Source organism: Rhinolophus sinicus, chromosome 9, assembly GCF_057876585.1.
Source record: "Rhinolophus sinicus isolate RSI-liver-muscle chromosome 9, RSI-T2T, whole genome shotgun sequence".
NCBI classification, from domain to species: domain Eukaryota; kingdom Metazoa; phylum Chordata; class Mammalia; order Chiroptera; family Rhinolophidae; genus Rhinolophus; species Rhinolophus sinicus.
The window spans coordinates 33169508-33184645 of NC_142509.1; the positions used below are offsets into that span (position 1 = coordinate 33169508).

Genomic DNA, 15138 nt, shown 5'->3' on the forward strand with positions numbered 1-15138 from the left:
TCCCCCAATCCTGCAACAGGTGTCCAGTCCAGACATTTGTCCATTTGAGGGGCGGGAGGGGTACACAGGGCTGCGCTGGAGCCATCCCTGTTTCCCTGGGGACAACGCTGGAGTGCCTTTCCCTAGACACCCTCTGCTAAGGGCCACCTACTTGCTTCATCCGAATCGTAGCTGTTGGCTTCTTCCTCGTCCTCCTCCGGGGGTGGGGGCTGACGGGCAGGGGCCACGGCAGGCTGGGGGGCAGCAGCAGACGCTTGGGAATAGGGGCCCGATGGGTAGCCCGCTCGGTCCTCCCTGGTTGCAGCTCCCCCCGTTCTCTCTTCCCGGGGTGGGGCAGTGGCCCCTGTATAGCCAGGGTCGCTGGGAGCCACCTCTGCAGGGGAGAGGGGAGAGGGCGGGAAGGAGGCAGCTGAGTCCCTCTGTCATAACCGCAGCAGCAACAACGGCTGCAGCGTTACCACAAGTGATGAGCACCTACTGTATACCCGGTGCCCAGCGAGTCCTGCATCAGACGCACCCACAGCCCTGCAGCATAGAATTATCACCTCCAGTGGACAAGGTGGCGGCATCATGCTCTTCCCTGGTTTTCACAATGTTGCCTTTGTCAAAGCCACTGAGGGAAGCCTGCGAAAATGCAGGTTCCTGGGCCCCACCCAAGATCAACAGGCCGTGCAGTGGGGCCTTGGAATTGATGATTTATAACAAGTCCCACGAGCTGACTCAGATGCAGGTGAAACAGACATCACGGGGATTACTGATCAGCAGTGTGGGCTCTGGGTTGGAGTCTCTGCTGTGTGACCTACGGCACATTACTTAATGTCTCTGAGCCTCAGTTTCCTCATCTGTAAAATGGGAATTATAATACTTGAAGGTGCTCAAATAGCAGTGGTAATTATTTTAAAAATTACATAATATATGTACAGCACTTAAAACTGTGCCTGGTGCATTAGAAAGTAATGAGTAAGTTGTAGCTATGGCGATTGATGGTAACGCATATATATCATCTGTAATAATCACCGTCACTTAGCATGGTCTTAATACATAACAGGCCACATGTTAAGGTTTTATATGTATTAATTTGTTTAATCCACCCAACAATATTGTGAGGTAGGTCCTTGTATTAGTCCCGTTTTAGAGATAAAGAAACTGAGGCTCCGGGAAGTTAAGTGACTTATCTCAGGTCACACAGCTGGGAAGAAAAATCACACGTTTTTCTTACAGATGGCATAAGAACAAAAAAGGACATATGGAGTCACACAGTCAAAAAGGACATATGGGCAGCAGAGATTTGAATCCAAGACGAGTATGCTTTTAACTACTATGTGTTGTCATTTTCCATCGAGCTAATCTTAGTACGGACTATCCAGATTTAGGAATTAGGGGGGCCCTTAGAGCCAACTCATCAGATAGGTCCCAGGATGCAGACGGGTCCCAGGTCTGGCTGCCCCCTGCGCTCTCACGGGGAAGTGGGAGAGAGGTGGCCACTTGGGCAGGAACAGGGAGAAGCGAGCACTCGCCTGGTCTCTGGTCCGGAAAGCGTCCTGCTGGCCCAGGACTGGGTCTGCTGCCTCCCGGGGGCCCTGAGTGGGAAAAAGAAAAAGAGATGGAGCAGAGAAGGTGACATCATTTGGGTGTCTGCCTCTTGTCCCCCTCATTGCCCAGGCGTGCACACAGGCCCAAGGGCAGCTGGTGATGGCAGATATGTGGGGAAGCAGAAATGGTCCCACAGGGGATTCTGGGGTCAGGAAGGCCTGGGTTCAAGCCCCAGTGCTTCCTTCCTGAGCCTCAGCTTCCTCCTCTGTGAAATGGGATGGTGATGCCTGCTCTCCATGTTTGTATCACCACATGCCTGGCTGTTATGAACGAAGCCTGAATTGCTTGTAGGCTGAAGGGCAAGGTTATGCTCTGAGTCCACCATGGCTATGGGTCATTACCAATCAATCCAGGGGGTTCTTTACAACGACATTTCCCAACGCATGGGGTGCAGGGGAAAACCACAGGGATGGGGCAAAAAGTAACGTTCAGTGACACAATGAGAAAGTCATTCTGGTTTCCACCGTCAGTCGATCCTGATTTCATCATGGAGAAAGTCTCACTTAGGGGCCCCTGTATCTTGAACACCCCTCTGACCTTTGTGAATTTCCCTGTTGAACAAAAGAGAAGAGGCCTCGGGCTCCGGGCAGGCCAGATCCCTGAGAATGTCATTGCACTGTTTTATTGTCATTATGCAATGGGTCGACTTGTGTTCCTCCAAAGGGAGTTCAAGTCCTAACCCCACAGTGTCTGGGAATGTGACCTCACGTGGAAAGAGGGTCTTTGCAGACGATCAAATTAAAAGGAGGCCATTAGGGTGGCCCTACGCCAGTATAACCGTGTCCTTATGACAAGGAGAAATGTGGACCCAGAGACAGACATGCAGGAAGGAAGACGACATGAAGACACAGGGAGAAAGCCATCTACCAGCCAAGGAATGCCTGAGGCCACCAGAAGCTACGAGAGAGGACTGGAAGATTCTCTCTCACAGCCCTCAGAAGAAACCTGTCAGACTTTTGGCCTCCAGTTTGTGGTTTTCTTACGCTCTCTTTAGAGTATGGAGTACTGGTTTCCCATTTATGCCATTATTATAGATTTCTCTTACAGAAACAATATTGAAACTGTACCAAGTAGGCATTATTTCTTTTGTCTCTCACAAGCCATATTTGTTTAGATGGTCGCATGTTACCGATCTCTTCGCTCACCATTCCTGCCTGAATCTCACACTACGCTTCTGGGAACATTTGCCATTTTATTAAAGTCTGATGTTCTTAAATTTTCCTTGAGAGAATCTGTGACAGCAAGTTCTCTTAGTTATGTTTGCAAAGTGAGTCAATCTGAAGACAGATAGCAAGAAAATAAGACAGTAGGTGGTAGGTTCGTGTGGCAAAAATTGTGACAGTGGAGTGGCAATGCCTGAAGGTGGAAAACACTGAGGAGTGAAGTGCTGTCACTTCTTGCGTTTAGGTGCATAAGACGCTCCCTCCCAACCCGCCTGGCTTCGCAGCTCTGAGGATTATTCGTTCTGAGGGTCATAGAAAAGCTTAGGATTTGGGGGTGACTGTGGGTTTGCAGAAAGCCAGCAGCTCTGCCAGCAAGGATGGGAGGAATTGGGATCACCGCTGAGTGACGGACGGGCTGGGTGGGCGAGTGGGCAGCTGGTACCTGGCTGCACAGGCTGAGGAGGCACTGACGTGGGGGCAGGTCTGGAGGCCTGGATTGAGTTGGCCCGTCTCAAACCTGCAGGAGAAAGGAAAGGAAACAGCCCGTCATGTACACACACACACACACACACACACACACACACACACACACACACACACGGCGGGAAGAAGCTGGGACCAGTCAGCCAGCACGAGGCAATGCCTTCGGGATTTGAATGCAGCCCCCTCCCCCACACACCACACTGTCAGCTCTTTGAGGCCCCCTTCTCCTCCCTCAGTGCATTCTCTCCTTCCAATACTCAGACCCCCTGGGCAAGTCACAGCAGCAGCATGGGGTGTTGAAAAACACAGGTTCTGTGATGTTGCTTCCACCTGTGCGACCTTGCACAAACGACCTCTCCTTTGTGGGCCTCAGTCTCCTCATCTGTTAAATGGGGATAATAGTACCTACCTCACGGCATGTGGCGGAGATTCAATGATACAATACACGCAAAGTGCTCAAAACAGTGCCTGGCATGTAGCAGACACTCAACATCTGGCAGAGGTTGATATTATTTTATTATTATTGAAAGAATCTGATCTCTATCTTCACATGGACCTAGATTTGCATTTGAGTGTTCTCTTTTATAAGCTGTGTGACTTTGGGTTGCTCACTCACCCTCTCTGAACCGCAGATGCCTCATGGAGGCAATAACTCTACCTACCTGATAACAATGAGTTAACATTTATTTAATGCTTACCATGTGCCAGGGACTTTACATATAAGAATTTCTTTAATCTCTACACCCCATGAGGTGGACACTTTATTACCTCCACTTTATAAATGGGGAAACTGAGGCACAGAGGAGTAGAGGCACTCATACAATGTCTGTTGCTGGTGTGTGGCAGAGCCGGGTTTGACTCAGGCATTTGGTCTCCAAAGTCTGCTTGAGACCATTAGGTGCTAAGCCACGAACCCACTACCCAGAAAAAGAAGGCCAGAGGTCAAACAGGACCTAATATTCAGCCCATCGAACTAAGTAAGACCCAGTCTCATGACCTCGCTATGAAAGAAATGAAGCGGTTCCAAGTTGGCACACAGGGGTAGGAAACACAGCTCTCCCCAAGCCAGCATATTTCTCTCAAAGTCCAGGAATCAGGGGCTCCCACCAGTGGGCACTCTTGCTGAACAAATCCACCACGAGTGAGGACAGAGGTGCTATGAGTGGCATCCCGGCCACACTAACCCAGCCTATTCTCACCTCCAGCACAGGCTGCTTGCCAGGAGAAAGAACTTGGACAGATCTGTGAAAGGGAAGCATCCTTACTTTGCTCAAAGCCACGGGGCCTTTCCCCCCAGAGCTTTTTGGGGGAGGAGGATAAAAAAAATCACAAGTTTTTCTTAAAGCTGGCACACAGTAGGTGCTCGATAAATACTGAACGAACAAATGAATAAAAACACTGTCCTCCCCATTCTTTCTGATTCTCCTCATCCAGGAAGCGCGTCTGGATCTGCCCATCTCTGTCACCTGCTGGGCTCCGGCTGGAGTCACTGGCAGCCGAGCCGTGGCCATGATCCCAACTCTCTGAGTCCCGGCTGGATGAGCTCATTCGTGCCTCAGACGCCCGGCGCACAGGAGGCCCATAACTCCCTCGACCAGGAGCTGAGGTCAGGTCAGGGCCTGGAAGGAAAAGCACGCATTGAACGGAGAAAGGGCAATGGGAGAATGGAATGAAAGGACCCCTGTTCCAAAATAGAAGACAGAGTCGGCAGAACCCACCTGGCTTCTGACCTGGGCCCCTCCTGTCATCAGTGTCAACTGGAGAGAGAGAAAAATGACAGGAAGAGCTTGTTTTACGATGTCTGGAGAGCTATTACTTAAGGAGCTCACAAAGGGGCCCATTCACCATTCCCAAGAACTTTTGTTTAATTAAGTCTCCCCTCCAGTATCTCCCCAATGACCTCCTATCTACAGTTTTATTCTACATTGTTTCCTTTGCATGCAGAAACAGCAGGAGCATACACAGGCTCCAAAAAGACCAAACTGAGACGACTGGTTACAGACGCACACTCTTCTAGAGATGCTTTGTTCACGTAATTTAATTATCCCCAGGACTCACCAAGCATGTCCCAACTTCAAGCCCTCTGCACACAATATTCCCGAAGATTCGATGGGCCCTTTCTATCACTTCCATCAGGTATCTCCCCAAAGATCATCCTCAGACAGCCCTTCTCTGGCCATTCTATTCACAATGGAGACTCCCCTTTACCTGCCTCCTTTTTCTTCCTGGCGTTTATCACTACCTGATATTAAATGTATTTGCGTTGGCAGCTTGTTGAGCATCTGTTGCCACCACTAGAATTTCAGCTGCACGAAGGCAGGGATTTTGGTCTGTGGCACACCCCACCCCCCGACACCTAGGGCACAGAACAGAGCCTAGGACTCATTCGGTGTTCAGTAAATGTTTGTCAAAAGAATGCTAAAAGTGCTCACCACGGACATAATTCAAAATTGATAATGGAGAATGAGATCATGTCATTTTAAAAGGTGTTTAATATAGGATGGTGTGGATATGTCATAATCCATCCAACGATTCCCCTATGAATGAACATTTAGGTTTATCCAGTGTTTTTGCTGCCATAAATAAGGAGGCAACAAATATACTGACACATACGTCTTTTTATATGTTACTTGTGTGGCTGTTAGATATATTCCCAGGGAGGGATTGCAGGGTCCAATGGTATATAGACTTCAGATTTTAATAAATTCTGCCAGATTACTTTCTAAAATGCTGGAGGTGACTTCTAGTCCTACCAACAGTTTATGGAGTACCTGTTTCCCCAAACATTCACCAGCACTGGATGTTAGTACCCATGAGTTTTTTAGGTGTCACCATTCAATGCTGGTAATATTGCCTCTTCCTGGTGAGGTGAATGGGTATAACATCCACCATATTTTCAGAGTGTATCTGTTTTGTCCAGAGTTTACCTGATAAGCTAATCCATACCATTTATGTGTGTATGTGTCTGTGTACCGGTGGTTAACATTATGTATTATTAGCCAACATTTACTAAGTGTGGGATTCTGCAAAGCACTTTCCATGTAGTATCTCATTTAAACCTCAAAATAACCCCATGAGTTAACTCCATTTTATAGATGAGAAAAGGGTCTCAGGTTGGTTAGGCCACTTGCTCAAGCTCACATGGCTAGTAAGTGGCAGAGCTGGAATTCAAATTTACATCCTTCTGGCTTCGGGTGTCCAAGCTGTCGACAGTTATGCTACGTAGTCTTCTCAGCCTAAAAGGAGTACTGCTTAACTAGGAAGAAGGAAATCCTGCTGGTGGAAACTGGGCGCTCTGCTTGGATGCTGTGTATATGGACAATTTGGCAAATCTCTGGAAAGAGCAGAAATTGCTCATGCCTTGTCAGGAAGAAAATATTCATTGATGCCTTCTGAGAGCCAGGCATCATACTGGGTATCTTGAAAAGTTATCTTACAGGAAACATAGTTAGGTATTTCAATTTTTAAGACCTTTAACTATAACCTAGCTTCCAGAAGCACTGCCGGCACTCAACCCCAGAATTGTCCTTCAGACCCGATTTTATCACTGAGTGTTACATTGAAATCATTGCAAAGGCTTTATCTACTCGGCTCTCATGGGCTCATTCAGTTAAAATGTGTTTGTTATTGTGGCTGCTTTTTTTCCCGTTACTGTTTCGCTTCTCCCTTTTAATCATTTTAATAATTAATAATACTTAGATAGTGATAATTTCCATAGTAGTGATCATTTTCTTTTACTAATTTCCTTTCTACTTATCTTTCACTTTTAATTAGTCCAACTTCAGATATGCTGATGGCTGATAGAAGAAATATCAGGGGTCAGGAAGGCCTTCTCAACAAGCCCCAAATCTCCCCCCTCAAGCTCCAGTGTATATTTCAGTTGTGGGAGTCTCTCTTAGTTCCTAATGTTAATTTTCACCTCTGTTGTACCTCTAAATCCTCCACCAAGGGTGACACCAAGCATTTTGGAAGCCTGGTATTGCTGAAGAGTTCTCTGTGCTATCTTCCTAATAAGGGTTCATGGTGAGCTTTGAAGGGGATATAGGAGTCCTAGACCCAAGCCCAGAGGTTGGCCGCCCACCAACTGAATAGAAACACGTACGCAACGTCAGGACGCGCTTAGGTAGACCAGTTAGCCAAGATCTGTCCTTGGTGCTGAAAAAAGTGATTTTTGTCTTACCTTGAGTTGCAGCCCGGGCAGTGTGCTTGGGCTCCGCGGTGAGCTGCTCAGCAGCCGCGGGCTCACCGACAGGCTGCTGGGGCTTGGTCTTCTTGATGGGCATAGGCTGTGGGAGGACCTGTTTGGGGAAGCCCTTGAAGAACCATGCTCCAGAACGCTTCCACACCTGGGGGAGGAGGGGGAGAGGATGAAGACGTGGCAGCCAGCACTCTCATTCCTGCCTTCACAAGTGCCAATTTTTAACTTTGCTCCCTTTCCTTAGCACACTGACACAGTAACCAGCACACTTTTCTTACCATTAGGCAGCCTTTCACCATTTCTATTTAATTCACACAACCTCTCTGAACACTCAATAGAAGGGCCTGAGTAGACCCATTTTCTTGATGGGGAAAGCTGGATATCAGAAGGATTATAAACTGGTAGAAGGTTACATAGCCAGAGAGCATAAGGCCAAAGACTGGACACCAAATCTTCCACCTCTTAAGTGTGCTGTGCTCCCAGCTATTAGGAAAAGTCACAGAACTAGGAGAGGGAGAAAAAAATTCATTCAAACACTTAGGGACTGTTCCACCAGTGTTCACAGAGGAGCTGGTTCCTTTGATACCAAACTCTTATGACACATACTTGAGCAGGTTTTCCAGCCCCCAACTGCCACCCCGTTTCCCTGATTCTAGAGAAGATGGGGAACTTGGATAAAAATAGAGGGTGCTCCAGAAGCCAGGGGGGACCAGTCTACTCACCTCCCTCTGCTCGATGCAGATTTTGCAAAGCCACACGGGATGTGGGCGGTTGTTGGAGGTCTCCACCCCGCACTTGGTGCAAACATTCTGGGGACAAAACACAGTTCAGTGCACACTCAGATATGCCAGGCGTGGAGCTGCTAGTGATTGGAGAACTGGCTGGGAAGGGTGGCCATAGAACCCCATTCTCTCTTGGTGGATGTAAACCGCTCAAACTCTCCTTTTCTCTCCTCCTTTCCATGACCAAGGCCAGTCAGAATACAGTTCCTATTTGAGTCTTACTTTCCAATAACAAGAACTGGAGCCATTCCCACGCACTGGATGAGGAATTCTCCAAGAGTCCCAGTGGGGCCTGAGTTTTCAGCATCCATACAGGCGAGCTCACTGACACAATTTTTCAAGAGGAAAGGCCATATATCCATTTTGTTTATCAGTTTATTTCTTCTTTCTTCCCAAGGGAATTCGAGACCATGACGACAGGTTCAACTCCTCAAGGAGAAGGAAGTTATCTGAGGAAACCCCATGACTGCGTGACGGGACATTATAGTTTTGGCTGTTTCTTGGCAATCAAGACAAATAGGAAAATCTAATAAATCACCCAATTCTCACTATTGGATGATTGCAGCAGACAAGTTTTGGGGCCATAGATCAACTTTCCTGAATATTCCATCTATACGCTACATGGGACCCCAAGCAGGAGATGTCAGGTGACATTGTGGATATCTCCAGCTGGGTTGTTCCCCGGAATTCCTTTCCTGGGAATCAGGCTGACCCAAGGTCAGTTTTCTCTCTGCCCTGGAATTGTCAAGTGCAGGCAGCTGAGCAGAGTCTGCAGCGTAGAGGAGCACAGGGAGACTCCCTTTCAAGAATAAAGGCTCTCGAAGTATAGTGTCCTAACTTGGCTGGAGAGGGGCTTTCTAGGTCACTTGTCCTATAACCCAGGGTAAGAGAATACTGGGTTAGGCTTCCACATACACACATGCGTAGACATGTGCCCACCAAGCTCTTCAGTCTGACACGTAACTTGCTAAGCCAAAACCAGAACACTTGGAGGTTCAACCATAGCTCATGGCCTACCTCAAGCTCCCAAGGTCATGCTGGATGGAGCTGAGCTCTGAGGGGACAGAGGGTCACAGTGACTTCCACGGGAGAAGCCAGGATCAGGGTTACTTCGGGAGACAGCTGGGCATGAGAGTATCCCAGGAGGAACCATATTCTGGCAACTACCCTTTAGGGTTCAAGCTCCATCCCCAAGCCCCAGGGCTGCCCAAGGCTTGAGCCCAGGCCTTGCCCCTGTGCATGTGATGAGCAGGGACACAGGGACGCAGGGAAGAGGGCGACGGTACCTTCTTACAGTCCTCGCACACTACGCAGGCAGAGCCCAGCATCCCCAGCTGTTCTCCACACAGTATGCAGCGGTTCACCCCATCCCCAGCCACGTTCTTCCTCATAGTCTCCAGACGGTCCACCAGGCGCCTGGAAGCAGAGATGAGGTACTAAGGACCTCATAGGACCAGGGACCAGCTGCATTTCCCACAGCATCAGGCTGGGGTCTTAACCTTCTATGAGTCATGGACTCCCAGGTATCTGATGATGGCTATTGGACCCTCCCCAAGAAACAGGCACATGCACATGAAATCGGATCCATTTTAAGAACATCACAGAACCTTCCCTACCTCCCCCAAAGCACAGCTATTCTATTGACTTCAGATGAATAATCTTATCTGGTCCTTTCTATCTCATGTCACCTCTTCTTGGAAACTGCCTTCTGAGCTCCAGAGCTGTTTATCTAATTGTCTACATGACGTGTTCACTTGGATGTCTTCAGAGCACCTCAAACTTGTGCTTTCAGTTGAATTGGTCACCTGGGCTGGTCTCCATCCCCTTCCCGGCACACACTTCTTTATTCTCAGGAAACGGCACCACCATCCGCTACCCTGTTCAAACCAGAATCCTTGGGGGGGTCTTCCTTGACCCCTCTTCCCTTGATATTCAATGACCCAACCAAGTCCTATCGTGTCTCTCTTCCTAGCGTTTCTGGAATCCACGCATTTCTCTCCATCTTCACCACAACCAAGCCATTTCATCTCACCCGGATGACTGTAGTAACCTTTTAATAGTCTGCCTGCTGTCATTCATGACCACCTACAATCTGTTCTCCCCACCACAGCCATGGTGATATTCATAAAACATGAATCGCACCATGTCACTCCCACCCCACATTAAAACCTTTCGTGGGTTCCCATTCCATGAGGTTTCTGTGGCCCCATGTGGTCTGGCCCTAGGTGAAACCTTACACTTCTTGTCCCTCTTGGTGTGGCGTTCAGTACTCTAGTTCCGTGGTTCTCCAACTGGGACGAGCAGACTCTCCTCATTAGCCTCACCTGGGAACGTATTAGAAATGCAAATTCTGGGGCCCAACCCCAGTCTAACTGAATCAGACTCTGTGGATTGGGCCCAGCAATCTGTTGTAACAAGTCCTCCAGAGGATTCTGACTCTAGGTTCAAGTTGGAGAACCGTTGCTCTGGTTACACTGGTCTTCTCTGAGTTTCCATTCTATCTGCCTCCGTACTTTTGCACATTCTGTTCCTTGTGCCTGGAATACAGCTTCCCCAACACACACATACATTTAATCTCTCTCTCTCTCTCTCTCTCTCTCTCTCTCTCTCTCTCTCTCTCTCTCTCTCTCTCTCTCACACACACACACACACACAACACACTCTTATACTTTTCTTACCTATAAGATTTCCCTTACCTTCAGATTCCAGTTGAAATATTACTTCCTCTTAAAACCCTTCTCTGACCACCCATTTTATTTACTCCATAGCAACCTTGTTCTTCTTCAAAGCACTTGATATATATGCAAGGAATTATGAGATTATCTGCATTAAGTAATTAGCTCATTGTGAGTTCATTTCTGGCTGCTCCTCTGGACTATGGTTGATTCACTGAATGAACGAGTGAGTGCAGCCCACTTCCCAAGTCTGTAACCAGCAAAAGCAAGCTGAATTGAGTACCAAGTGACCTGCAACAATGGCTTATACTTACATAGTGCTTATGATACACCTGGCATGGTACAAGATGCTTTGTCACCCAACCCTGGGAGGTAGGTACCACTACTACGCCCTTTTATAGGTGAGGAGGAAGGCAAGGCACAGGGAAGTTAAATGACTTGCCCATGGTCACACAGCTCAGCTAGGAAGTGGCAGAGCCAAAACTGGAACCCAAGTTTCATGTGCGGGACACTATTGCTTCTCACACGTAACGAGCATACAAGTCGCATGGACATTCTTCTTTAAATGCAGATTCTGAAATCCCAGGTCTGGGTGGGGCCTGAGGCGCTGCATTTCTAGAAAGCTCCCAAGTGATCCCACACACCGCTCCTGGTCCCTGGCGTACTCTGCATGGCAGGGCTGCATAGCAGCTACACCTGTGGGGCAGCCTGGTTCCATCTCAGGTGGGTTTCTTGGACACGTCCCACCGGCTTGAAGGCATCTCCTTGCCCTTCCCTCAAACAAGACCGTATTGTTCCCCTTCCCGGTACAGCTAGGGGACCCAGATGGAGCCAGACCCTGCTGACTCCTCCAGCTGTGGACACTGTGGGTGTGAGAACCTGGGCAACACAGGCTCCAGAAGGTCCCTGGCCGCCACCTGATGCTAACTTTCCCCACAGGCCCTCCTCACACCTGCCACCCCCTCAAAGTGCTCTGATTCGCAAGGTTATAAATAGCAGCTTTTCCCTTTGTGTTCCATTCAACAGAGAGCCGCTGTGCCTGAGGCAGAGCCAGAAGCAGCCTGTAGGCTCCGGAGCCTCTGCTGTGACCCAGATCGGCTGCTTAGGGAGGAGGCCATGCAGAGCCCAAGCCAGCATGCTCTTCCCTTCCTCCTCTCATCACCCCTCTCCTGTGTCTTCCCTAGAAATTGTTTCCATAGGGTGATGGGAGGCGAGCCCCTAGCCTGTGGTCGCAGAACACCCAGAATATCCGTAGCCAATGATTGCTGAGCAATTACTGTGTGTCAAGCCACCTGGATTTCATTCAGGACTCCGTCCAGCAGCCCTCTGAGGACTATTCTTGGCCCCATTTTCCAAATATGAAAACAGGCACAGAGAGGTTAAGTGATTTCCCCAAATCACACAGGAAGGGGTGGAGAAAGCTGGGAGTCAGACGCAGGCAGGCTGGCTCCGAGCCCCTGTCCTGAACTGCCACACCACACTGCCACTGTGTGCCAAGCAGAGCCCTGGGACGCTTCCTGAGCAGTCTGTGCTCCACGCTGCTCACTCCCCCTGCCGTCCCCACTCCAAGGGACCCTCAGTCATTGGTAAGTTGCACACACGCAGTCACCTCGTTCTGTCACATCTGCCTCTCACTTCCCTGACATTGGGACAAGACACCCAACAACTGTCCCATCATCTTATTTCTCTAAAGAACCCTCAATGTAGGGTCCAGAAATCTGGATTGTAACTATAGATTTTGCCTCTCTGGGATTCAGTTTCCTCATCTGTAAAACAGAAGGGGTTGGGCTAAACCAGTGGTTGTCAAACTGGCACCCGAGGGGTTCCTTAGAGCCAGTTTAAGGGGCCATCCATTGGCGTGGTTGTGGTGGAAGTGATTCTGAGGGGCCAGCAAACCCCATTTCATCCACAGCATGTCTGTATGTATCTCTTTCATTTTGTTTGGGCTGTTGAATTAGATTTTCTTTGGAAAGGTGGTTCCATGGTTTAAAGAAGCAGTTTGAAGTCGGGAGCAGATAAACTTCAGGATGCCTTACGATGCTATAGAACTATAAAACATTACGAGACAATGAGGTGAGCTAGTGGAGGCAGGGGATGCTAATTGCATGGTGGCATTTTCTTGTACACACCCTTGCTCTCAGCCACTTTCTCCTTCACTCGCTGCCTAAGACAGGAAATGGTTAGATGTTGCTCTTCTTATTTTCTCCATGGGGGGCTCCCAAAGCCCAGAGAGGGTGAGAGGCTCACCTGGGGTCACTCAGCCAGGGCTAGAATCTAGTTCTCTGTGTCAGTAAATCATCTTTCTTTCCATGAAGCCCCATGGCCTCTGGTCTCCAGTCAAGCTTTGCCAGCATAGCTCAGAAAGAGAGCGTGAGACACAGATGATCCAATTCTAAATAGCGGTGCGCTTTGTTCAGGAAACTGAGAAGGCTTTCTTGCCGCCTCTGGGAAAGAAAGCACTGTGGATTCACCCACCACCTGTAAACCTGCATTCCGGCCTCTCTTCCAAGATGCCTGTTTCTTCCACCATTGAATCCTAAATGCCGCAAGGCCCATTAACACGATTGTACAGGGAGTGTGTCATTAGCGTCCATCAGTGGCAGCAAATGGCACAGAAAAACAACAGATTCAAGATCATTATTCAGCTATCTCAGCGCAGGGCCCCTCATTATTTGTGAATTCAGTACAGACCAGTAAAGAGCGAAGATATCGGGTGAGGATGGGCAGACTGCTCATGTCTGCTCAACAATCGGGATGAGCGGGGCTTTCCTGCAGCCCGCCCACTTGGACCCCCTCTTCTGAAGCCCCCAATGCTAGGGCCCCAACATGGAGGCCCCGACAGCCAGAGAATATAAACCTGGAAATGAAACTTTGCAGAAAGCTGAGTCAAAATTAAGTCATGGAAGCCCATGAATCACCAATGGGTCTTTATCCTGGCGATAAAACACTGGAGCTTCTTTACCCCAGAAGGAACATTTGTTGTTACCAGTCTTGGCAGGAGGGCACTACATGCACCATGGAAGATGCTCGCAGCCCTCACTACATGTCAGCGAGCATGCAAAGAATGCCAGCTCACAGGGCTCCCTCTCTACACCTTCTCAGCCATGGGTCTGGTTAAGGCGGATACCAGCATCTCAGCATGCAGCCCTGCTGAGAGCCCAGAAATTATGGTGCCTTTAGGTCACCTGGGGAGAGTGCTCAACATTTAGAAAATGACCCTACGGGACTGGGGTGGGGCCTCGGAATCTGTATTTGAATGACCTTGAATGACCCTGATGCTGGTGAATCTCTAGCCACACTTTGAGAAATGTGGCAGAAAGGAAGGAAGTCGTGGGACAAATCCCATGGCAAAAGGATCTCCTTATTATTACATGTTCGTGTATTTTTTTTTTAAATACCCAAAGCTCAGGATGTAGAATTGTGATCAGGGTATGAGTTTGGGTTTGGAACCTGCTCATCTGACAATCTTCGTGGTGTGCACTGAACACACAAAAAACAAAATCAGAAACACCCCCAACATGCACAGCAATGATCGTCGCAAGGGTGGATTATAAGTAACTCACTTCCTTCTTTAACGCCTCCGCCACCCCCTCTCCCCTAAGCACTCCTCTGTACCTCCTTAACTTTTGACAGGACCATGTGTTACCTTTATATGAGAAGAGAAAGTGCATTTTGGAAGATAGAGAACATATAAACCAAGGGTTAAAAGACATGACTTGAATCCTACCTTTGATCCAGTCCGTGACCTTGAAAAGCCTTCGTTCTCTGGGACCCTCTCCCCAGGCTATACCATGAGACGCTAGATGAGATGCACTTCAGGTCTCCTCCCTGGGCAACATTCAGGGTTTCTCAGATCCTGAGGCTGGAGCATCAGGAGTTTCCCTTGTGCTTTGAGATGGGAGGACCCTCAATGACTAAGAGAAGACCTGTCTGCTGTGGCAGTCTGGTATTGTCGGGCTGTTTAATGTCTCCGCATTAACTGCCCAATTAGCTGGACACTGTAAGTGGCTGTCACTCTCTAGTTTATGTCTTTACATGCCCGATTAATTTTATGATTACTCGTCGCGCCTCATGTCCAGGAAACACATCCATCACCAGGCCACCAGGCTGGGTGCTTAAGGGGAGCTGTTGGTGACTCAGTAAAGTCGGATAGATACCCCTCTTTCCCAGGATGCTCCCAGAGGCACCAGAAGGCCATGTCCCCCTCCTCGGGGCACCAGTGATGACCTCTGGAGGTGGTGGGA

The 15138-nt window shown here is 48.8% G+C and overlaps 1 protein-coding gene across 6 annotated transcripts in view; it reads right to left on the bottom strand.

Annotated features, from left to right (window-relative positions):
- Positions 1–15138, bottom strand: part of RPH3A (rabphilin 3A) — a 216738-nt gene that overhangs the window by 20575 nt on the left and 181025 nt on the right. For 5 of the 6 annotated variants that reach the window (XM_074321945.2, XM_088801007.1, XM_088801006.1 and 2 more), the window contains 8 exons: positions 9506–9635; positions 8160–8246; positions 7420–7585; positions 4958–4996; positions 4706–4858; positions 3199–3273; positions 1518–1580; positions 152–373 (listed from right to left, as the gene is read on the bottom strand). In XM_074321945.2, the coding sequence (XP_074178046.2) occupies positions 152–373; positions 1518–1580; positions 3199–3273; positions 4706–4858; positions 4958–4996; positions 7420–7585; positions 8160–8246; positions 9506–9635 (935 nt within the window). The remainder of the gene's footprint in view (positions 1–151; positions 374–1517; positions 1581–3198; positions 3274–4705; positions 4859–4957; positions 4997–7419; positions 7586–8159; positions 8247–9505; positions 9636–15138) is intronic. The other variant, XM_088801009.1, reaches the window with a different exon arrangement.